A 25,720-nucleotide genomic window follows, 5' to 3' on the forward strand; every position below is an offset into this window, starting at 1 on the left:
GTTCTTCATGAATGGCCTTTATTATGTTGAGGTATATTCCCTCCAAACCTACTTTGTTGAAGCTTTTTTTAATCATAAGTGGATGTTGTACTTTGTCAAATTATTTTTATGCATGTATTGAAATATGATTTTCATTCTTTCTCTTGTTGATGTGATGTACCATGTTAATTGATCCATGAATTTTGAATCACACTTGTATCCCAGGAATACGTCCTTCTTGATCATGGTGAATGATTTTTTTTTAATGTTTGGATTCAGTTTGCTAATATTTTGTTGATGATTTTTGCATCTATGATCATCAAGATCTTGGCCTGTTAGTTTTCTTTTTTTTTTTTTTTTTTTTTTGGTAGTGTCTTTATCTGGTTTTGGTATCAGGGCTTTCCTTCCGCTTCTATTTCTTTTTAATTGTTTGAGAAAAATAAATATAAACTTTTCTTTAAATATTTGGTTAAAGTTACCTGTGAGTGAAACCCTCTGGTCCTGGACTTTTGTTTGTGGGGAGTTTTTGACTACTGGTTCAATATCATTGCTGATAATCAGTCTGTTTAAATGTCTTATTTCTTGCTGATTCAGTTTTGGGGAGGTTTTATGTTTTTAGGAATTTATCCATTTTGTCTAGGTTGTATAATTTGTTGGCATATGTTTTTTCATAATATTCTTTTATAATTCCAAGAATCAGCTCCTGGTTTCATTGATCTGTTTTATTGTTTTTCTAGTTTCTATTTCATTTGTTTCTGCTCTAATCTTTATTATTTCCTTCCTTCTACTGTTGGCATCTCAAGAGTGTGGAACCTTCAACAGTATCGGTTACTGAAAGATCATGTTAATTAGAGCCTCCACTGACCCAGTCTAGACATGTAGCATGAGTAAACAGTAAACACTTGTATATTAGATCACTGGAACTTGAGGGTAAATATGTTTTGTTACTGCAACATAAACTAGTGCATTTTTTTTAAACTAGTGTATCTTAACTAATATTTTTATTATTCACAACATTCTGGTAGGAAATGCCAGGAACTCAACACAATTTAGTTTGAGGAACACTGTCTCAATTCACTAAATTTTTAAACTAGCTACAATTTTTCATGGAGTAGAGGCAGGCAAGGAGAATAAATATAGAATTAAGAAGGAGAAAATGCACAAGGAATAGGTATTATCATCACCTTTTCTGTTCATGCAAAAGTTATAAGGTATTTGTGAAACTAGTATGTACTTTCATTTTTTTTAAGTTTACATCCTTTCAAACTTTATATTTTTAAATATATATAGATACAAAATAAATTTTAATATAGATTCATTTTGTATATACATAGCTGATGTAATATATATACTTAAAAATTGCTGTTCTTTCAAAGATAAAGTCACTCTTTTGGCTTTGAAATCTTAGGCATTTATTTGCAGGCATTTGTGCTTTTGTTGTGATTCCATGATAAAGATTACAAGTTAAGGTAATTTATTTCCAGACATTTAGATTTTTATTGTTATTTAATGATAGAGATGGTAAAATAGAGGTACTTAATGAAGGTTAAGTGACTTGCCCAGGCCACATGATTAAATGGTAGGGAATTTTTTTGAGTGCTCCTATATAAGTCAAATGATATATTTTAGCCCTGGAGAATATGATCCTTAGCTGAATTAGTCTATTTCTGAGATGCCTTGACTTACTTAAAAGGAATCACTTTATTAAGTTTTAGAAGAATTTGATTTGGTCCATACTTGAGTGCCACCTGGTACTCTCATGATTAGCATTGATGATTACTCATTGATTTTGGTTCTTTGATTAAAATTTTTCATAATTAAACATCAACCAGTTGCAGATGTGTGAACAAATTATCAAGTGAATTGAAATTACCTCAAAAGGCCAGATTGAAAACTGGTTGGTCTGGTGATTTTGGTCATGTGAACAGCTGGATTAGATTGCTCCAAGGAAAACAAACTGATTGCTGAGAGAGCAGTGTACACAAACCAATCAACTAGATTTCAGAGTGATGCAGTCAAGCCATATAAACACAGTCTTCAAATAGCCTCCCTTGTGAGAGACTCTTTTTCATTTAACCTGAATGATATTTTTGGGACTTGGGGTGCTTTATAATTTCCTTTCAATATGGGGTCAGTGTGAGATACTCCCCAGAGTCTATATTAATAGATTTATATCATATTGGACAAAGGATTCTGAGCTTTGCCATTTTTGTCCTATTCAACATTTTTATTAAGAGCTGGCTGAGGATATTGATGTTGATCAAAATCATAGATGACAAGAAGCTGAAAGGAGACTGAATCAGGATCCAGTAAAATCTTTACAAGCCATAATGATGAACTCTAACAAAATGAAAAAAATAAAAAAATAAACCTAGGTCCTTGATTTAGGATCAATATCCCAGTCCTCCAAAGATGGATTGATTTGTGTATATTTGAGAAGATACTAGAAATTTTTACCAGTTGTAAGGTCAATATTAGTGAATAATAAGAGCTGTGACCTCTAAAAAAGCTAACATGACCCTGTGGTGTATTAATAGAAAAATAGCTTCCAAAATATAGAAAGTGAAAGTCCAGGGCTATTCAAACATCATTATACTGGAGCTGGATTGTGTTAGTTCTGACACAGTGTTCAAAGAGGCATGATCAGGAAGGCACAGGAAATGAGCATGAAATTTAATTAAAACACCTGAAAGAATCAGAAATGCTTACTCTAAAGAAGGTCCAGGGTTCATGATCACCATTTTTAAATGTCTGAAGGATTCTCACATGGAAGATGAAATCATTTGGCTTTGGGAAGCAGAATCTGGATTGTGGACTAATGCTTTAAGGAGGTAGCTTTGGGACTGCCTTAAGAAAGAACTTTTATGTGGACTATCTTGGCAAGGTGTGAAGTCAGGGGCTAGTCATAGAGGTGTCTTGCCAGATGCTGGGTCATTCCATCTCAGGAGATTGTATGGTGGGGATTACAAAATGGTCTCCCTAGACAAATTTGTTCTGTTGACAGATTTTCTTTAGCTTTCTAGTGTGTTACAAATTTTTTACTTTTTCACTAATATTTTTAAAAGCCCAGTGATTTTACATAGAGGTTGGTATTTTCTGATTTTGTTTAAAAATTAAGAAATCTGGCAACCATAGGCCTTCATTTTTGTGAGGTAACAATCTGTTGAAGAAAAGGATCAGCTTCAGCCTTTTGACAGGGTGGGTACTCTGTGATTATCCAGACTCCACCACTCCTTCTTGTGTTCCCCAGCTAGAGACAGAAGGTATTTGTTATTTGTCCTCTCATTTGAGTTACTGCTTTGTTTACAACTAAACCACTTCAGTTTGTAGCTTACTTGCCTGGCTTCTCTAGGTTTCCTTTTGTGATCCTGGCTGGACACACCAATTAACTGGGTTAAAGAATAGAACTTATTTAGATATCAGTGGTTTTCAAACTTATATTTTTAGTTGAATTACCTCCACTCTTCTACACCCACCTTGCCAAAAGAAATCTTACACCAAATAGCAAGTCATAAAACATGATAGAGAACACATTCTCTTTAAAGCTGGATGAATAACCTCTATCTCAATATTTAACATTTACCCTAAGGCAACAAATGAAATTTTAGGACTCGGATGGACTGGTTTGAACAGCACAGGACTTGAAATTATCTTCTAAAAGATGAAAATACTAACATAAATGGTAGTTCTGAACACTTTGGAGTATTGTTTTAAAGAAAAAAACTCCCGTTTCTGAGATGAAAATAAAGATATGCAAAGGAAGGAGCATAACCTAGTGGGAATATCTGGGATTTAGTCCTGGCTTTGACATTAACAATTTGGAGGGACTTCCAGCCCGCTGGAATCTCAGATACCAAGACTTGGAGGGGAATTTTGGAGACCAACTATCTACGCTCCTCACTGTACAGATAGAGAAACTGAAGACTGGAAGATAAAATAATTTGTTCAAGCTAACTTGGCTACTGGGTGTCAGAGCTAGTATTCAAGCCCAAGAATGACCTCACATCCCCCTCTTCCCATGCTCCTTTTCTCCCTGGTAGACAATCTTTTGAGTCTCTTTCCACACAATGGGTTTGAATCACTTTGTTTTTCTTCTGCTCTCTTGGGAGGACTTTCTTCTGCCATTTCTCTGAGGTGTCCTTACAAACTAATATCCATTAAGCAATTCTTTACATGGGGTGAGCTGCTCTCCCTTTTCAAGGGGAATGGAAAATGGAAAATTGTTTTGTCTTACCTGTTTTCTCTTGGGCAATAAGTTCTTTATTGCTAAATGGGACATACTTGCTGCAGAGAAGATAGAAAACACAACATTTTTGGTACAGATAATGGGAAACCTATTAGATAAACTCCAGCAACCAGGCTGTTATTCAGACATGAATCTCTTTCTATAACTGCTGTTTACTCATTTCTAGACCTGGCTTCACTCATGTCCTCTCCCCAACCCATAAGGGTTTGAAACTATTGGAAATGGTAGGAATTCAATTCCATTCATTTTCAAGATTTCTTTGGCTTGTATTTAAGAGCATGAAGTCTGTTTATAGATGAAGATGTGATTGCAAACATGTCAGTGGGCATCATAAAGGAAAAATGGCTAAACCAATGAAAAATACCTGAAGAGAGTTTTAAAGAGTGGAGGGTTTTTAAAAATCTTTTTGAGACATATCCAACTCCAAAGCTGACTGTCTCACAAAATATTATCTTAGGAAAATTCAGTAGCTAGATAGACATACCTATTTTAGCCACTTGTTTATATCTTCATTAAGGAACACTAATAGTCTCCTTCAGCTAAGCACTGAATAAAATTCATTCTGGAGCTGTGGTTTAAGGAGTGAGCAATTACTCTCGATAGATTTTGAATCTTAACAGGAAATTATTTTGAGAACTCTATCTTTCTGAAATCCATGCAAATGTGATCAGAATTGAATCAACATAGCTTGCATTTTTATTTTTCTTAATTGGAGATTAAGTTTCCTTCCTTTGGGTTTACAGTCAAACTGGATGTTTCTCATGGTTTTCATAGCTTCCGAAAATTAGAAAAGAAGTACCCAACTTTGACTCTCCAATTCAAATAGGCTGTTTTCCAGTTATTTCACCCAGCAACTCCCAGAACCAGGCCTTTGCTCTGAGATATTACTTATTTGTGCTTGAGGTTTTAAAAGCTTGATTCTTATCCATTCTGAGTCAAATGGGATTCCCTGTTTTAAAGCATACCACCCAGCCCAGACACAGCAGTGTCCATGAAATAAAACTCATGCTACCATTTTTATTTCACAACTTCATGTGTGTCCTATAAATTTCAATACTTCTTGAGAAAAAAATAGATTAGAGAAAAAAACTGAAGAAACTTATTGATACCTCTAGGTGGTTTTATTAAGAAATAAGTCTAGGGACAGTCAAATTACTCTGGTAAAATTTGAATGAGGTAGGACACATTGACTCAATTAGTCTTTGCTTGACCACTGATCCTCTTTTTACTTCATTTGTCACTTCTCTGTGTTGTTTACTGGTCCTCAGTTATCTTCAAGACTTCTGAATGTTAAAGCCTTAGGACTCAGTCCCATATAGCTTGTCTTTCCTATTTACACTCATTTCTTCAATAACCTCAACTGATCTCATGGCATTGAGTGCTATCAGTATGTGGGTGACTCCCAATTTATGTCTCCAATTCCCACCTTTGTCCTAGCTTTTTCTTTCTCCCTTTCTTCCTTTCTTCCTCCCTTCCTTCATCTGTCTCTTTCTTTCTTTATTTCTTTCTGTTGTTTTTTTTAAAGTAGGCTCCATGAGCAACATGAGGCTTGAACTCATAACCCTGAGATCAAGAGTCACATGCTGTACATACTGAGTCAACCAGTTGCCCTATATCCTAAATCTTTAAATCATTTGCCTATTTTGCCTCTCCACTTGGATATTCAATGCAAATTTCAAAAGTTAACATGCGTCGAACTCAATTCCTGATTCCCTGCTCACTCCCCATCAACCTGCTTCTCTCTGCACTTTGTCCACCAATATAAATACTGACTCCAAACTGTCACCATCTCCACCTTGCCTTCTCCCTTTCTTTCCTATTTCTTATCTGATCTAATGGTTAAAAAAATAGGCAAATTTGAGGACTCTAACTTTACAATATATCCCCAAATTTGACTTGACTCTCACTACCTCTACTGACGTCTACCCTGGCCCAAGACACTGGCCTTTCTCTTCTGGAATGTTGCGGTTGCCTAGCACTTATCTCCCTGGTTTCCAGTTGTGCCCCCCATGCCCCCGCACCCATAGTCTATTATTCACACTGAGTCAAAGAAATTCCACTTCATTCAGAGTGAATACATAGTCCTTACCTGACCTAGAATGTCTTCCATGGTCTAGCTCTCTTGTTCTTCTCTGACCTGATTTCTTTCTGTTTTCCTCAGCTCATTTCTTCCTAGCCTTACTGATATTCTTGTTGTTTTTAAAACACATCAAGTGAAATAAATAAATAAGTAAATAAATAAAACACATCAAGTGTGCCTGGACACCTGGCCTTTACCCTTAGTAGTCCCTCTGCTGGGCATGCCTTTTTCCAGATAGCCACATGAACACCTTCCTTAACCATCTTCAGGTGGACCTGAAATGTCACCTTACTAGAATAGCCAGTACTAGAGGCTTTTTATAAAACAGAAACACTTGGGGCGCCTGGGTGGCTCAGTGGGTTAAGCCTCTGCCTTTGGCTCAGGTCATGATCTCAGGGTCCTGGGATCCAGCCCCGCACTGGGCTCTCTGCTCTGTGGGGAGCCTGCTTCTCTCTCTCTCTGCCTGCCTCTCTGCCTACTTGTGATCTCTGTCTGGTCTGTCTGTCAAATAAATAAATAAAATATTAAAATAAAAAAAAACAGAAACACTCCTTCCCCTGGCACTGTCTCTTCCTCCTACTTTGGTCTATTCATCTTCATAACATATTCACCAACAGTTGTGTAATTGCTTTATAATCTGGCTTTTGTCTCTCTTCTATCATCCCCACTAGTATGTAAGTTTCTTGGGAGAAGAACTTTGTTTTGTTCCTTATTGTGTCCTAGTACCTGGAAGAGTGCATGTAGTTGAGGCCAGTAAATATTTATTGAATGAGTAAGTGGTTTGCTAGCAAGCACCTAGGTAATGGAATTGCATTGTGAATTTAATAAACATACAGAAAATGCTCATTTTTAGAGGAAATAAATATTTTAGGTATTTAAAGACATTTCCTCTTGCATCTTGGGGAAGTTAAGGGAAGGAATCAGGTAAGGTGGGTCAGGAAAATTTGCCCTACAAACATCGAAGGTTTTGCCTTGTTGTCCTAGAAGCTTGCCAGCTCACCATCTGAGCCTTCATCTTGTTGTGAGTTATGAAGATGATACAGAGCCACTTTTTTCTCTTTGTGTTGCTTTTCTTTGCACTGGGGCTTGTTAAAATTCTCATAAAGAAAGTTAAAACTCCCCAGAGATCTCTGGACTTACTGGAATGGTGTCTCCCAGAGTGTTCCTCCTTCTCCTTTGGTAAGCATGACAGCGTGAAAAGTAGTAATCATTTAAAAATATGCTCATAACATCTAGGAAAAAACAGCCCTCCTCATTAGCAGCTTTCTTTGTGCCTTTCTAAATCCATGGCAAATAATTCTCCCCTATTCCCCACGAATACTTAATTATAGCACTAGCAGCAGCTCTTTGAGGCAGAAAGCCAGGCATAACTGCAATGCCCAGAGGAGATACTGAAAGTTAGTCCCTGCTGCATAATATAACCAGCAGATTAGGACAGATTAGCTTTTCCCACAGGTTGGAGCATTACCGAAGACTTCTGCTTTCTCTCCCAACACATTTCTTCCCCTGATACTGTCAAGCCACTTTCAAAATGTATGCCCCATGGAAGGTTTACACCTGAGCCCACATCTTAATGAGGTGTCTAGAAAATGGATTTGGTCACCAGCTGGGAAGGCAAGACTGAATGTGCTCCCCCTGGGCCTCCTGGCTTCATCGTTTGGGCTCAAAGTATCGTCAAGGTTGTGTGCCTATGTATTCATGCTTCCCTCTAAGCTAATTGCAATGCCTGGAGGAGGGCATTGAGGGGATGCTGGGTTTCCTAGAGGGAGCTGCTGACCCTAGAAAGCATGTTAACTCTTCCAGAAAGGTCAAAGCTCAAGGCAGAATTTTGACCCCCATGGTCTCCAGCCCCAACGTTACTCTCATTGTTATGTTCATCTTGTGGTAAAAGGGAATTTGCAGATGAAATTAAATTCACTAATGTGCTGACTTTAAGAGAGGGAGATGATGCCAGGTTATCTGGGTGGGCCCAATGAAGTCACATGAACCCTGAAGCCAAAGAGGAGGCAGAAAAGGTGTGAAGCATAGGAAGAATTTGAGTGCATCATTGGTTTCAAGATGGAGGGACCCAGGTCCTCCATTTTCAATCATATTCCCAGCTAACATTCTTAGAAGCATCTTTTACACAAGGAACTCTCCATCTCAGAGTGCATTTCCAGGAAATCCAAGCCAAGATGCCATCTTTGTTTATATTCGTAGAGGAATCCTACAGTAGGATTCTGAAGTGGGTGGAGTGGAAATTACACATGGTCAAAATTAACTTGGCAAACTTCTTAAGAAAGTCAGAAATCAGTGTGTTGCATCTCAGTATATCACAGGTCATCCTCACCCACAGCAATCTGATCCCATTACACTCTTTGCACAGAGGAGCTGGGAAAATTAATTTATGAAACACAAGTCAGTGACAGAATAGCACCATGAGGTGGTGAAGATTCCTTACAAACTGTGGGAAGAGCCTCCTGTAAGTTCTCATTTCCTCACCTGTAAACTGAGAATCGGACAGTATGTAATTCACAGGTGATGCTGGAAGTTAAACAAGATGATGCATGATAAGTCCTCAGCACAGCATTGGGTTGTAGGATTTGTGACTGTAGCTGTGCATTTCATCCCTGTATTCTCTCAGCCTTCCAGTTGTGAGTACTGAGTTCACTTGTGAGTACTGACAGCTTTTCCTGTCAGGCATCTCCATCTCTGTCTCTCTGCTCTGGGACATTTTCCAGCATCTTGGAACTTGGATCACATCTACAGCATCTTGTACAGGGCAGCCCAAAGTGTTAGAAATTTAACATCTGGGGTCATCTCAAACATGAGAAACAGAGTTAGTAGGTTAATCATCCATTAATCAACTCCGTTCTTTGTAGGACAAGTCTGAAGCACATTCTACACAACCACCTCAGAGAGTCCCCAGTGGGACTGAGCCTCAGGGGCCTAAGATGAAAACCTGTGAAAATATCCACTCTCTGTATGCTTTCCTCACTTCCTTTTTTCATTTCACTCTTTCCCTTGTGCTTCCTAGGACCAGGCACCCAAATAAATGATCCTTTCCTGAGTTCTTGTCTCAGGGGTTGCTTTTTGCTGGAACTCAAATAAAGCAGCAACATGTAACATGTAACACACATTTACTGTTCTTACAACTATTACCAAATTAAAGTGAGAGGAAACCCTGGAGCCTTCCTCTCTGTTCTTTCCTGACTCAGTGATCTGGTTCCTGCAGAAATGTCATGAGCAGGATCAGTGAAGGACTGTGTCTTTGCTTTCCCATCACCAACATGCCGAAGGTCGCAAGCTGGCTGGCTGGGTATGTAGAGGTCTGAGCCAAGATCCCTTTCTAATGGATTTCACTGTATTCACTTGCATTTATAGCTCATTTTTTATAAAACAACTTTCCTCTTAGAGCCTGAGACACAGCACATTCTGGAAGTGTGTGTTTGCTGCTTATGGATTCTTGAGGAGAGGAAATAAGGTGGAGAGAGGCAGGGAAGAAAAACTAGAAGAAAGGAGGAAGAAATGATATCTGCTTTACTTTGCTATGCACTCCTTTTGGCTATTTGCCCCTTTAGCATGGGAAATATGGTTTCCTTTTTTATGATAGAAAATTGAACTGTTTCCTATTATTTCTTATTTTTAATAGGAAAGGTCTGGGTCCTGAAGGGGTCACATGGTTCAGGCGATACTGAGACACCGTTAGAAGGTGGATGCGGAGTGCAGCATTGGGTGTGGGGCTGGGTCTCACTCACTTTCCACCAGTCAAAATATTTTTATTTTTTAAAATTTTCCTGTGCTTCTGTCTCTCATTCTAAATCTTCTTCTTCACAGTATAGTTTCAATATCACTTAATTTCCATTCTATATGTCTTCAGTTTACTTTATTTCTGTTTAGGGTGTATATGTCAGAGACACCTAAATGAACACTTATTAGCCCAGGGTGGGGAAGGAGTCTCTCTTAGGAATTCTGGCTAATCTGTACTTCTAACCTCAAAAGTTAAAGAGAATTTGTTCTACATTCAGACTCTACCTATGGTTAAGTCTACTTGCACAGCTTTATTCATGGACCACTGGGCTATCACAATCATGCATTGTGGACAGTCCTTTCCCTATGAGAATCCCAATTCCAAATAGGCTGTCCCCTTGTCCAACCAGGAGACCTAAATCCAGATTTAACAAGATGGTCTTCATTTTGGGGGACTTGATCTGCTTTCATAAATTCATGTGTGATTTTGTATCTCTATTTCGGGAAAGAATAATACCTGTTGGTCCAACTCATGTTACCACAAAATAAGAAAATGATTGTTTTTTTTTTAATGAGTAAAATATTATTAAATCTATCTGCTTCTTTTCTCGCCCCTCAATGAGACCTTTGGAAGATAGACTGGAGAAGTCCTATACATTTCTTTCTTTCTTCTTCTTCTTCTTTTTTAAGATTTTATTTATTTATTTTGGAGAGAGAGAGAGAGAGCCTGAACGGGGGTGGGGCAGAGGGCAAGGAAAAGGATCTCAAGCAGACTGATCTCAAGGCTGAGTGAGGAGCCAGACTTGGGGCTTGATCTCATGACCCTAATATGACCTGAGCCAAAATCAAGAGTCAGCTTCTCAAGCGACTGAGCCACCCAGGTCCTCCAGTCCCATACATTTCTTAGAGCAACATCTCACCTCAAACCTCACCATTTGAGATGTAACAGATATAAAGACCAAAAACCCCCCTACTTTTGGGGTATAAATTCTTTTTAAAAGACACTAAAACTATCTAATTTCTATTTTTACCCAGCCTCCAGGTGGAGAGGCTCTCATGCATTTACTGTGATGGTGAGGACACCCCAAATTCTACTAGTCACCCACTGCCTGAAGGTTTGATCAAAATCAAAACCAAGCCAAACCAAACCAAACAAAACCCCCAAAAGTGCAAGAAGACATTGTTTCTCTATGGGATTTTCCTATTTGAAAGCAGATTTCCTCCCAAGATAATGGTGTTATTTCTTCTCTTCCCAATTTTTAATCTAAGTAATCAAATAGTTATCTAATACTATAAATCAAAGATACAATACATACAAGTGACACCTCATTATCATAATAAGTTACATGACTGATGCTAGATATTTGAAAAGGATTGTAAGCTAAGAGTTTAGCAATTGTGACAAAATTTTGTGTTACTTGTGGAGGAAAAGGTAAATGAATTTCTTTGCTTGCATTGAACTGCTAAAGTTCTAGTATTCTTTTCAGAAAGATGTCTTTAAATTGTGAATAAATTGCTATGTTATTGTGCTGATCATTTCATGGGCTTCTTCAGAACATGCTTTCTAGGTCATCAATGCTTAATCTTTCTGATCTGAGATTATGTACAGCTCTATAAGGTATTCACCAATCACAGCTAAATTACTCCATCTGAGTTAGATCTAAAAACATTATCATATCATGTCAGAAAAGGACCCAGAACAATTGCAAGCTATTCTCAGCTTCTGTCAACCACCTGAATTTCAAGCATGATAATAAATCCATTTTTAAAAATAATATCAATTATTGTATTCTTAAGTCCTATGAATAAAGGAAGTCTGGTTCACTCATTATTCAGATTTTTACCAAAAAATCACACCACTCTTGCCCAGTTTATTTTAAAGAATGGGAAAAATTATTTGTTCTGGTGGTATGGTTCTATGAAAGTGCTATAGACCTATCCAGGGAAACTAGCATTTGTTGGAGATCTGAAGCACCCTAAAAATTCCACATATGTGCTCCTAAAAGACCCATAAGAACAAAATTAGATCACTACTGGATCATGTGTCTGTCATTTATATTATTAGACATGTGGATATGTTTGGTTGAAGAAGAAGCTAGAAAGATTCATCTTCCATATAAAGAATGCAAGGGAAACATCATCCATTCTTTGAGATGGAGAACTGAGGAAAGTTTCCAGCAAACAGATAAGGAGTTTCTGACTTGCAAGATTGGAAGATGATTTAAAAATGATTTCAAGGCGAGGCACCTGGGTGTCTCAGTGAGTTAAAGCCTCTGCCTTTGGCTTAGGTCATGGTCTCTGGGTCCTGGGATCGAGTCCCGCATCGGGCTCTCTGCTCCATGGGGAGCCTGCTTCCTCCTCTCTCTCTGCCTGCCTCTCCGCCTACTTGTGATCTCAAATAAATAAATTAAAAATTTTTAAAAAATGACTTCAAGGCAGAAAACATGAACAGACATTTTGGCAAAGAAGACATCCAAATGGCCAACAGACATACGAAAAAGTGCTCTACATCACTCAGCATTAGGGAAATACAAATCAAAACCACAATGAGATACCACCCCACACCAGTCAGAATGGCTAAAATTAACAAGTCAGGAAATGACAGGTGTTGGTGAGGAGGCGGAGAAAGGGGAACCCTCCTACATTGTTGGTGGGAATGCAACCTGGTGCAGATACTCTGGAAAACAGTATGGAGGTTCCTCAAAAAGTTGAAAATAGAGCTACCCTGTGACCCAGCAATTGCACCACTGGGTGTTTACCCTGAAGATACAAATGTGATCTGAGGGGGCACATACACCCGAATGTTTATATCAGCAATGTCCACAACAGCCAAACTATGGAAAGAACCTATATGTCCATCAACAGATGAATGGATAAAGAAGTGGTGTATATATATATCTATATATAATGGAATACCATGCAGCCATCCAAAGAAATGAAATCTTGCCATTTGCCTAGACGTGGATGAAACTAGAGGGTATTAAGCTAAGCGAAATAAGTCAATCAGAGAAAGACAATTATCATATAATCTCTCTGATATGAGGAATTTGAGAGGCAGGGTGGGAGATGTGGGGGGTAGGGGAGGAGAGAAATGAAGATGGGATCGGGAGGGAGAAAAACTCTGAGACTCTTAATCTCACAAAACAAACTGAGGGTTTCTGGGGGGTGAGGGGAATAGGGATAGGGTGGTTATGGACATTGGGGAGGGTATGTGCTATAGTGAGTGCTGTGAAATGTGTAAGCCTGATGATTCACAGACCTGTATGTTATTTCATATGTTAATAAAATTTTTTAAAAAATGATTTCAAGGGATAATTATGTGGTCTAATAAACTTGCTTTGAAGAAGGAGTAAGTGTTTATAATTCTCAAATCAAATATAACTCCTCTCAACAATTAACGTTCAGGTTATTTGTTGTTAAATTATTTGGCTTCTGTGCAACTAATGTGTATTGATCATTAAATGATGGGAGCCTTCATGTTTTTTAGTGTATCTCATTTCAGTGCTATGTCGATGCAAGCATGGTTCAACGTAACTGTGAAACCAATATTATCTTAAATAAATCTATTCTCTGCAGCATGTGGTACTTGTGGGACTGTGGGAGTTTGGTATGTAGACTGTGGACTGCAATCAGGTTTCGCTTAAAGATTTGTTGAATCACAGTTTGTTGTATTACAAATCCCGCAGATGTTCTGGGTAGGGGATATTTTGCTCTAACCCTCATGCTGAGAAGTCATTTTTAGCTTTATTATTTCATCCTAGCTTTGGATTTACTTATTACCTCTTCACATTATTTTAGCTACCCAAACTTTCCAAACACATTGTCCTCACTTGGCTTGTTGTACCAGGACCATGACTATGATCAGCAACACAGGGTACAGGACTTTTGAAATTAAAAACTGGTTCTTGGGGCACCTGGGTGGCTCAGTGGGTTAAGGCCTCTGCCTTCGGCTCGGGTCATGATCCCAGGGTCCTGGGATCGAGCCCCACATCAGGCTCTCTGCTCCGCAGGGAGCCTGCTTCCTCCTCTCTCTCTGCCTGCCTCTCTGCCTAGTTGTGATTTCTCTCTGTCAAATAAATAAAAAAAAAAAATAAAAAAAAAATAAAAACTGGTTCTTCATGGGGTTCTCAGTGACAGAGCTTGGAAGTAATAAAATGGCAACTGGTTTCCTTTATCCATAATTAAGAATATTTCTAAAGGAGGAGCTAAAAAGAAGGCTGTCCTGTTTCCTAAAGGGTGCACATTTTAGAACAGGTATAAAAATATAAGATAAGTAGAATGATACTATTTCATGGATTAAAAACCTGAGGAAAAATAATTAATCATCCGTTTATTTGACAGTTATTTATAACTGTCATCTGACAGTTGACATCTGACTGAGCATCTACTGTGGATTCAGACCTGCACTGTACAAAGACATCCAGAAAAAAAAAGACACAATTTTTGCTTTTTAGCATCTAAACAATGCCAGTCAGCATTCTAATTCTTTATTATTCTTTAATTAATTATGTTATTTGAGAGTAGTTTGACACACAATGTCACTCCGCTAATTCATTTAGCAGAAAGAAAAGGGAAGGCAAGAGAACACCTTTGAAATGATCTATATCAGAGGGGCACCTGGGTGGCTCAGTGGGTTAAAGCTTCTGCCTTTGGCTCACGTCATGATCCCAAGGTCCTGGGATCAAGCCCCGCATTGGGCTCTCTGCTCTGGGGAGCCTGCTTCCTCCTCTCTCTCTCTCTGCCTGCTTCTCTGTCTATTTGTGATCGCTCTCTCTCTCTGTCAAATAAATTAATTAATTAAAAATCTTTTTAAAAAATGAAATGATCTGCATCAGAATCTATTTTCTTAGTTATCATTCTGCCTATCAGTGAATGAATATGAACATATTGAAGCAGTACTTTATTGGCCTGGACAAAAAGCAGTTATGATCTTTTTCTTTTGTTTTCTTTATACATAATAATTAGTTGCTGAATAAGGACCAACCATCCTTGAAATGTCTGTTCTGAAGCTAGAGCAAAACCAAAGTCAAGTTCTATCCTCTACCTTTTTCCTTATTTCTTGGGTTGATAGCAAATCTCGGCAGTTTCTATGGCTAAAAAGCTACTGAGTGGATTCAACTCTGACAGTCTAGCTGCTCAAACCCTCCTGCCCTTACATGCCTGTTCCTTGGGATTTGCATCCTCCTTCCCAAGCTGCAGGACAGTGAGTGAGAAAGGCCAGGAAGTGATGTGGAAACAGGACGGAGAAGGAAGCTGGGGCTGCAAGCATGATGAATTTGGTAGGCCTAGAAGATGACATGTTTCAGAGAATGACAAAACGACTCACTCTTAAGATGTTGGTTCACAAAATGTAATTTGCAACATCTACCAAAGAGATAAAAGCCTGTGTCAATAAGCCTTTCTGGCTACGTTTTCCTTTCTGTTTCCTTCCTATACTATTATTATTATTAATACAGGGAATGAAAGAGAGAGGGGGTGGGAGAGGGGCAGAGGGAGAAAGAGAATTCTAAGCAAGCTCTATGGCTAGCGTGGAGCCCCATGTGGGGCTCAGTACCACAACCCTGAGATCAGGACCTGGGCCAAAAGCAAGAGTCAATTGCAAAAACAACTGGGCTACCTAGGCTGCCTTCTGATATTTCCATTTACTTTTCTTTTTGCAGCTTGTGTGAATGTGCTTGGGAACTCAAAGACTGAGGTATCCTAACTCTCAACATATTTGCCCTTTCAATTAAGATCTGTAGACCCACACAGCAGAAACCTTATATTGCTACTCTTACACCAGTCATAGTCGATGCTTTTTGTTTAAGAATATTCCCCCCCATGAAGTTGTGGGAAAAAAAGGACCCTCGTGCACCGTTGGTGGGAATGCAAACTAGTGCAGCCACTTTGGAAAACGGTATGGAGGTTCCTCAAAAAATTAAAAATAGAGTTTCCATATGATCCAGCAATTCCATTACTGAGTATTTACCCAAAGAATATAAAAGCACTAATTTGAAAAGATGTATGCATCCCTATGTTTATTATAGCATTATTTATAATAATCACATTATGGAAGCAGCCCAAGTGTCCATTGATAGATGAAAGGATATACAAGATGTGTTACATATATCCAATGGAATACTACCTAACCATAAAAAGAAGGAAATCCTGCCATTTGAACAACATGGATGGATCTAGAGTATAATGTTAAGTGAAATAAGCCAATCAAAGAAAGACAAATGCTGTATGATTTCACTCATATGTGGAATTTAAGAAACAAAACATGAACAAAGAAAAAAGAGAGAAAACAAAAAACAGACTCTTAAATATAAAGAACATGTTATCAGAGAGGAGGCAGGTGGGGTGGGCTGAAATAGGTGGTGGGGGTTAAGAGTACACCTAATCTGATGAGCACTGAGTAAAGTATAGAATTTTTGAATAACTAGACTGTACACCTAAAAAATAACATAATGCTCCATGTTAATTATACTGGAATAAAAAAAAGAATAGTCACCCCATATTTTGCTATCAACTGATGCCAAAATTAGATAATCAAAAGAACATTATGCAGGACAGGGGTTAATCTAATATTTTAAAATGAGGCAGTCATCACTAGCAGTGTTTTTTTTTTCCCAAAGAATTATGAGATTCATGCTTTATTTCTTTTCCTAGAATGACTCTATTATGGACCACAGCCTTGACATTTATCCTTTATGAGAGGACAGAGAAAAGGTCCAAGAGATGTATGATCTTTAGTGTCCCCACTGTCTTATACAGAGTATCATTAGGACAGATAATTGCCATCACCATGTAGAGGCAGATGGCCACCAGAACCCTTCTAGGGGGGCAGTGAAGGGGGATTGGATGCCCCTTTTAGTTAAAACAGACAATATTTTGAGGAGAAAGGCAAATTATTAGAATCACTAGTGCATGACCTTTTTTATTACCTAACCTATCTTATTTTCTTCTCTTTTGGAAACATCATTCTAAACTTCAAGAATAAGCATTTCAAGTAAGTACAAGAATAAGAATATCTTAGTCTAATGGGCTCAAGGAGTCTCTCTGACCCAAACAATGAGTTCTTGGTTTCCCTGTTCCTTAGGTCTCTTTCCCAAGCCTGTCTTTCCTTCTGCCCCAGTTTCTTTTATGGTTCTCTCTCTTGATAATCTTGAAGCAACATCTTTAATCATGGAAGAGGAGAATCCAATGGGACTTTAAAGCAAATATATAAATAAAAGGAAAATAATTGGCAATAAAGAGTAAGATCATAGCACAGGGATGGAATGCAGGGAGAACCAGTGCCCCAGTGCCCCAGAGTGGTCTTTGTCTACTGGCATCCACTCTGGATCCATAGGTGAGACACAGAGGATTTTGGTCCACAGGCTTCCCAAGGGATTCCACAAGCCTTGAATTGATACAGCCAGGGTGAAGGCTGTTTGACACAGAAAAGAGAGCTTTTTCCTTAGATAATGGTGCCAGCTTCTTCAGCAGAACCTTTAAGAATGCCTATCATGGGCTGACAGCAGGCAGCTTGGATCTTACTGTGAAAGTAGATAAAGTGGCTTCTCAGAGCAGAATTTCCACTCCAGGGAGTGGGGGATCCCCTGGGTTAAGGAGTTAAAGGAAAATTGCCTGTGGCCTGTCAGTTGGTGGTCTGCTAGGGAGTCTGTTTCATCTGTATTCCTAATTAAAGCCCAAATTAAACCCAGTCAAATGTTCACATGAAAAGCCCACACGAATGAGTTTCCAGATTCCATCAATTCAAAAAGAGTCTCATGTGTAAGTCCCTAACTCAAAATGTCTGACCCATTTTATATCCACTTTCCCCCAAGAGTTCTGGAGAAGAGTTATGCAGCTGTCAATGTACAGAGAGCAATTTGCCTGGATTATTAATTTCCCTTTTAGTGAACTGCATAACAGAAATTATTTTATCAGTTGAATGAGTCTGTAAGTATAGGGGGATGGCAGAAGAGATTTGATGAAGGAGGATTCGGGGATGACCAAATTCCTATTATAGAAAAGGAGCTGCTTTGTGGGTAAAGTAATAAGTTTGATTGAGGAGAAGAGAATTTAAGCTTCCAGGGTGAGTGTGAAATGAGATCTGGATTCTAAGAGCAAAGTAAAGATTGTAAGTTACAAATGGGGGTTATGAGCACCATTGAGGCATGAAGATAAATTAGATGAGTGTGAGAAAATATAGGAGAGAAGGGTTGAGGTGGTCTTGTGGATGCAAACACACATGGATATTGAGAAGCCTGCTGCCTATGGTGAGCTAATCACTTGCTGGCTCAGTCCTTTCTCCATGCCCCAAATGGGGCACAGCAACCTCCTCAGAGCATAGAACTCACCAGCAGAAACCTTCCATAAAATGAATCATTAAACAGTTTGGCTTCTCCCCATCCATCATTTGCCAAAGCAGGTTTTGAGGCAACCAGAAGTCTAAACACAATAATGTCGGAGAAGATAGCGAGTAAAGGGATGGTATCTCTGTTTATTCCTCCCCTGCCCCATAGCCTGTAAAAGACTTACTTATGATGCCCAAGTAGAGGAGTGGTGAGTCTCCAGTGTCACTCTGCTAAGGATCCATTTTACTTATCACATACACTGAGTGTCTTTACTTCAAAATTCCCAGCCCACCCCGTATACATCCTGCCAGTGGGCTCAGCTGTGGCAGAAATGAAAGGCCGGTATGCAGAGAAACTCACCCTGGGGTCTCTCTCCAGCTGCTGCTTGTGATGTAGGCTGCGTCTTCTCTTGGCCTTTGCAAGGCCATTGTGATAAAAGTGGTACAGGCCTTCAGTGAAAGGAAGCTGTGGAGAGTCAATCAGACATAAGACATAATTAGCTTCTGGGGGTGGCCCCAGGAGAGGGAAACTAAAGCTGGGCTTGCATTTAAGGACTCCCTGGGATGGGATGGATGTGAGAAACCTGGCAAGTTCCTATTAGACTTGGACATCTATTTCCCTATCACTGTACTTTCATTTCCTCTACTTTTTCTTATATGCTGCCCATTCACTTCTCCTCCCCAAATATTTTCTAGTCTTTCCTCTATTTCTTTAATTTCCACCCATTTAAAAAAATTCCTTCCTCCATGGAGCCTTCCCTATATGTTCACCCACACCAAGTTCTCCACTCTCTTCTCTTGAACTAGTGTTTCTACTCCATGTCTGGTTGCTCCAGAATTGTGCTGTGACCTACTCCTGTCTTCACAGCTGGACTATCTGTCTTGTATCTTAGACTTTCTCTGTGACTCCTTAATGTCTTTCATCATATTGGGCACAGTGCAACCATATAAACCTATATCCTATGGTAAAACTATGTTTGGGGTTTTATAATGTGTAAAAACATATCAATACAACAATAATAGCACAAAAGATGGGAAAAGAATCATAGCTATATTGGACCCAAGATTTTGTATACTTTTGAAATTAAGTTGGTATTAATCTGTTTAAATTATTTATTGTTTAAATTATTTATTATAATTTCCAGGTAACCCACCAAGAAAATAATTACAAAACATATAGTAAAATAAGCAACAAGGTAATTAAAATGGTACAATAAAAATATTTAATTCAAAAAGGCTATTATGAAAGAAAAGAAGAAAAAAGTTTATAAGACATAGAAAGCACATAGTAAAATGGCAAGTGTAAATATCTTTTAAGTAGTACATTAAATGTAAATGGATGGAAAATTCCAATCAAAAGGCAGAGATTTACAGAATGAATGGAAAAAAACTCTAACCCCATTATTCAACTATATACATCTACAAGAGACACACTTTAGATTCAAATACATAAATTGATTAAAGTAAAGAGATGTGAAAACATACACTATATAAACAGAAACCAAAAGAGAGGAGGACTGGCTATACAAATACTAGATATAGTTGATTTTAACAAAAACTGCAAGTGTAGACAAGGAATAACATTTTATGGTGATAAAAGAGTTAATACATCAAAAAGACAGATAATTATAAATATATAAGCATGTAACAACAAAATCCCCAAATTCACAAAACAAAAACTGAAAAATCGAGAGGAAAAATAGACAATGCATCAGTAACAGTTGGAGACTTCAACAGGCCATTTTCAATAATAGGTAGAAAAAATATGCAGACCAAAAAGTAAATTGAAACTTTGAACAAAACCAAAAACCAGCTAAACCTAAGAGACATTTATGGAATATTCTACTCAACTATAGCAGAAGTCATAATCTTCTCAAGTACACATGGAAATTTCTCCAAGATAGATCATATGTTAGGCCACAAATCAATCTTAAATAAATTAAAAAGGAGTAAAATAACACAAAATATGTTATCTGATCACCATTTCTAGTTACATTAAAAATCAATAAGAGATGAAAAATTTGGAAATTTAGATAACAACCTACTCCTAAATAATCAATGGGTCAAAGAAGAAACCACATTGACTATTCCAAAATACTCTGAGATGCATGAAAACAAAAACACAGAATTTAAAAACTTCTGGGGTGCAATTAAAGCAGTACTTAGAGGGAAATGTTTACAGAACTTATATCGATCCTTCAGAAACTCTTCCAAAAAAGGAAAGTTGAAGGAACACTTCCCAACTCATTCATCAAGGCCAATATTACCCTCATATGAGAAAGGTATCACAGACAAAGGTATCACAAGAAAAGAAAACTGCAGGTCATTATCCTTCATAAATATCAGTCCATAAATCCTCATGAAAACACAGTAAAGGGAATCCAGCAACATATGCAAAGGATTATATACCATGACCAAGTTGGATTTATCTTAGGAATGCAAAGTTGTTTTAACAGCTGAAAATCATTTAATATAATAACAATATCAATAGAATAATGGACCAAAACCCACACGATCATCTCAATAAATACTTTTTTAAAAAATATTTTATTTATTTATTTGACACAGAGAGCAGTCACAATTAGGCAGGGAGTCAGGCAGAGAGAGAGGGAGAAACAGGCTCCCCACTGAGCAGAGAGCCCGATGCGGGGCTTGATCCCAGGACCCTGAGATCATGACCTGAGTCAAAGGCAGAGGCTTAAACCACTGAGCCACCCAGGCGCCCCTCAATAAATACTTTTTTTTTTTTCAAAGCATTTAAGAAGTTTTATTGAAAACAATAAAATACAGAAACACCAGATTCTCATTCTAAAGTAAAATTGACAGCATCTTCCAGAATCTTCCTAGTACTGTACCAGTCTGGTCACTATTAATGAAAAACCAAGTTTTCAAATCCAAAATAATTAACGACCTGCTTATAATAAGCATTGTTCTCATGGTTCTAGCCCCTACCCTATTTTCCTAAATTTTACATTTGCACCTTTTCAAAAATGAGTAGCAAGTTTTGTTTTTGTTTCTGCTTTTTTTAATGACTGATTAAGATTTGTGAGAACTGAACTTTATATTAAAAAAAAATACACACACACACCCTACTCAAACTCAGAGAAAATATACATTTGTTCATTAAAGCTCACCTGCTTTAGATAATTTTTCTCTTCACACATTAGCATAGTAAGCCAATGTTTGATCCATGCTTCAAAAGTTGTACAAAATGAAAAGACCTATTGATTCCCTAAGGAAATCTTAAGGCAAAAGCAAAAGCCTTACACTACAGAAGAAAAACAAAGCAGACGCATGGAGACTGTGGAGACGGCTCAGATGAATAAGCACCACAAGGATGAAGAAAGTATCTGTACAAACATATGCAAAAGGATAAAGTTTAAAAAGGAGCATTAAACATCAATTTTCCTGCAGAAATAATCACGTCAGATAATCTGACTCCTGAAACAAGTTGTTTGGATTTTAATTAACAGACTCTTCATTCTCTCCTGTATTTTACCAGTGATATCAGAGCCCTGGCCCACAATTCCTACCAAAGACTATCTTAGTGTGTTTTGGGTCCTTCTTTGGAAAGTTGTCAACTCTCCTTCTGCCCTAACACTGGGACTAACTCCAAATCCTGGGCATTCACTCCATATTTTTGAGTCATACCAGAAGAAACTTTTAGCATGGCGATTTCTCTAAGGCTACAAACTTTATAAGTTGGTCCCATTAAACAATGACCTAAAGGCAGGAGTTTTTCAAACGGCATGAATCAAACACTTGCACATTTCAACAGAATACAGTTTACATTCATCTCTAAATCTGAGATTAAGAAACTATTAGCTGGTTTCCAACTGGTTTTAATACTGGTTTGAAGTTTGAATAATTTTATTGTGTAGACATTAAATATTGTTTAAATATTAAACATTAAATCTTTTCCTGACTGTCCAGACAGAAACAGAGAAAGCAGGAACAACAGGCAAGGGAAGAAACAGTCCAATTAACAGACTTGTTACTTCTACGCCATCTGTAACAAGGGGAGGGATTTCAGCATGGGTTTCGAAAATGTCTGGGAGCTCGTTCCCAGACATTTTCGAAACCAATAAATACTTTTTTAAAAAAACTATATTTTTAAAAATATTTTTAAAAAAGTGTTACTGAAGTGATCATTAGATAAATCCAACACTCGTTTATGTTAGAATATTCAAAAAACAGAATGAAAGGGAATTTCCTCAATCTGAATGTATCTATGAAAACAAACGACATCATATTTAACATTGAAAGACTGAATACTTTCCCCTTGAGATCAGAGCAAGACAAGCTTGTCTGCTCTTGCCACTTATACTCAGCAGTGTACTGGTAGTTCCAGCCAGGACAATAAGGCAAGAAATAGAAATAAAGGCATCCATATTGGAAAGGGAGAAAAAATTATCTTTATTTGCAGAAGACATAATCTTGTACATAAAAATTCTTGAGAAATCCACAAACTATTCAAATTAACAAATGAGCTCCATGTGGTTGTAATATATAAAATTAACATACAAAAATCAAATGTATTTCTATATGCTAGCAATAACCAATTCAAGAATAGAATTAAGAAAACAATTTCATTTACAATAACATGAAATAAGTAAAATATTCGAGAATAAATTTAGCAAAAGAAGTATAAGATTGTACAGTGAAAAGTACAAAACAGGGGCGCCTGGGTGGCTCAGTGGGTTAAGCCACTGCCTTCGGCTCAGGTCATGATCTCAGGGTCCTGGGATCGAGTCCCGCATCGGGCTCTCTGCTCAGCAGGGAGCCTGCTTCCCTCTCTCTCTCTCTCTCTGCCTGCCTCTCTGCCTTATTGTGATTTCTCTCTGTCAAATAAATAAATAAAATCTTTAAAAAAAAAGTACAAAACATAACTGAAAGAAATTGAAGAAGATATAAATAAATGGAAAGACATCCCATGTTCATGGATTTTTAAGATGGTAATACTCCCATATTTGCTGATCCTAAAATTCATATGGAAATGCACAGGACCCCAAACAGCCAAAGTGATCTCTGAAAAGAACAAAGTTGGAAGATGCACACTTTCCCATTTCAAAACTTAAAACAAAGCTACAGTAAGCAAAACAGTCGATATTGGCATAAGGAGAGTCAGAGAGTTCAATGGTATAAAATTGAGAGTCCAGAAATAATTTATAGTAACTTCTGGTTTATTGATTTTAACCTTGGTGCAATGAAAATTCAATGGGAAAAAGTAGTATTTTCAACAAGTCATCCTTGGAAACTGAATTCTACACAAAAAGAATGGATTTGGACCCCTATCCTTACACTACATACAAATTTTAACTCAAAATTATTTATAGCCCTAAATGTAAGAGGTGGTGCTCTACCAATCTAAGAATAAAACTTAGTAGTAAATATTCATGACTTTAGGTTAGGCCATGACTTCTTAGATGTGACATCAAAAGTACAAAGGACAAAAAACCTTCCAAAATCAGACTTCATTAAAATTAAGAATGTTTGTGCTTTCACAACCAAGAAAATCATCAAGAAAATGAAAAAAACAACAACCCACAAAATGAAATGGCACAGCCACTTTGGAAAACACTTTGGCAGTTACTCAAAATGTTAAAATGTTAAAGAAATGATTCAGCAATTCTAATCATAGGTACATATCCAAGAGAAATGAAAGCATATGTCTACACAAAGATATGCACACAAATTTTCTCCGTAGCACTGTTAACAGCAGGTAAAAACTAGAAACAACCTAAATGTTAGCCAAATGATGAAAGGATGAACAAAATGTGGTATGTAGATGTTTTTTGAGAACAAAAATAAATGAAACATTGTTATATGCTACAACAGAGAGGAAACTTAAAAACTATAGGCTAAAGAAAATAAACCAGATTTTTTTTAAAAAAGCCATATATTGTATAACTTCCTTTATATGAAATGTCCAGAACAGATAAACACATAGAAATACAAAGTAATTTAGTGTTTACATCAGGGGCTAAGAGGAGTCAGCAACACAGAATGATTGATAATGGTACAAGGTTCCTTTTTGGGATGATCAAAATGTTCTAAAAGTAGATCATGGTAAGATTTCACAACTTTTTGTATATATTAAAAATCACCAAATTGTACATTTTGAAAGGGCAAATTTTATGATTTGTGAATTAAGTCTCAATAAAGGTGTCATTTTAAAATATCCTGTGATGAACAGCCTTGTAAATGTCACTGTATGCATAGACGAGAGTTTTCTTGAAGGATACATCTCAGAAATTCAATCATTTAAGTAGAGATTATGAACATTAGCATTTTTAAAAGACTTTTTAAAAATTTATTTGAGAGAGAGAGAGCACACACGTGCATGTGAGCATGAACAGGGGGAGAAGTGGAGGGAGAAGTGGACTCCCTACTGCTCAGGGAGCCCAATGCCAGGCTTGATCCCAGGACCCTGAGATCATGACCTGAGACAAAGGAAGACACTTATTCGGCTGAGCCACCCAGGTGCCCCTAAATATTCCCCCAAAAGGTTTCCTACGAAGTTGTGTAAGAACAACTAAAAAGTAAGAATAAAGACATACATTGTCCATTACTTTCAACAACACTGGACATTTTAATTATGCCTTTTTAACAAACAAAATATGCCATCTTATTTGGATTTCTTTAATTGTTTTTAAAGCTTGACCATCTTCCTATGTCCATTAAACACTTTAAATCCTTCTCTTTGAATTCCCTGTTCATGTCTTTTAAGCTTCTTGCTATTGCTTGTCATAAACTAGGTGCTGTGTTTTGTGCTGGAGAGCCAAGGGTAAATATGACATGAAAATAGCTCTCAATCCACCAGGGAAGTCCTATCTATACACAGTAGCATATAAATGATACTCTGTGATAGAATGATTTAAAAGCATGAGTTCTGGGGTGCCTTGGTTTAAATTCTGGCTCGTCTACTTAACATGGACTTCTGGCTCATCTACTTAACATGGACCTCTGGCAAGTTATTTAACCCTTTTGGGTCTCTATTTACTGACTTATAAAATAAGAGTGTCTCCTTCTCATGTTTGAGAATTAAGTGAGATAATGCATGGAAAGTTCTTAGAATAACACCTGGAACATAGTGAGCACTCAGTAGTGTTAGCAAGTATTTTTAGAGTATAGTGTGCTCCAACACAGTTATGGGCAAGGGGCCATTGGAACCCTAAGGAGAGATTATTTCAGTTAGAGGGATATCTGGGGAATGTGGCACAAAATTTCTGGAGGAAGGGAAGTTATTCAAACAAAGCAAATATTTTCATTTTTATTAAAGTATGTATTTTCCTATTTCAATTTTGAAGAGTGTGGCTATTTTTAAAACATAGATCAGTTCTTTGACAGTCTTCCCATCAAG

The 25,720-nt window shown here is 37.5% G+C and overlaps 1 protein-coding gene across 1 annotated transcript in view; it reads right to left on the reverse strand.

Annotated features, from left to right (window-relative positions):
• Window positions 1–25,720, reverse strand: part of PCSK2 (proprotein convertase subtilisin/kexin type 2) — a 263,778-nt gene that overhangs the window by 204,094 nt on the left and 33,964 nt on the right. The window contains exon 2 of the mRNA XM_045981647.1: window positions 18,719–18,823. Within this exon, the coding sequence (XP_045837603.1) occupies window positions 18,719–18,823 (105 nt within the window). The remainder of the gene's footprint in view (window positions 1–18,718; window positions 18,824–25,720) is intronic.

Source organism: Meles meles, chromosome 16 (assembly GCF_922984935.1).
Source record: "Meles meles chromosome 16, mMelMel3.1 paternal haplotype, whole genome shotgun sequence".
Lineage (NCBI taxonomy): Eukaryota > Metazoa > Chordata > Mammalia > Carnivora > Mustelidae > Meles > Meles meles.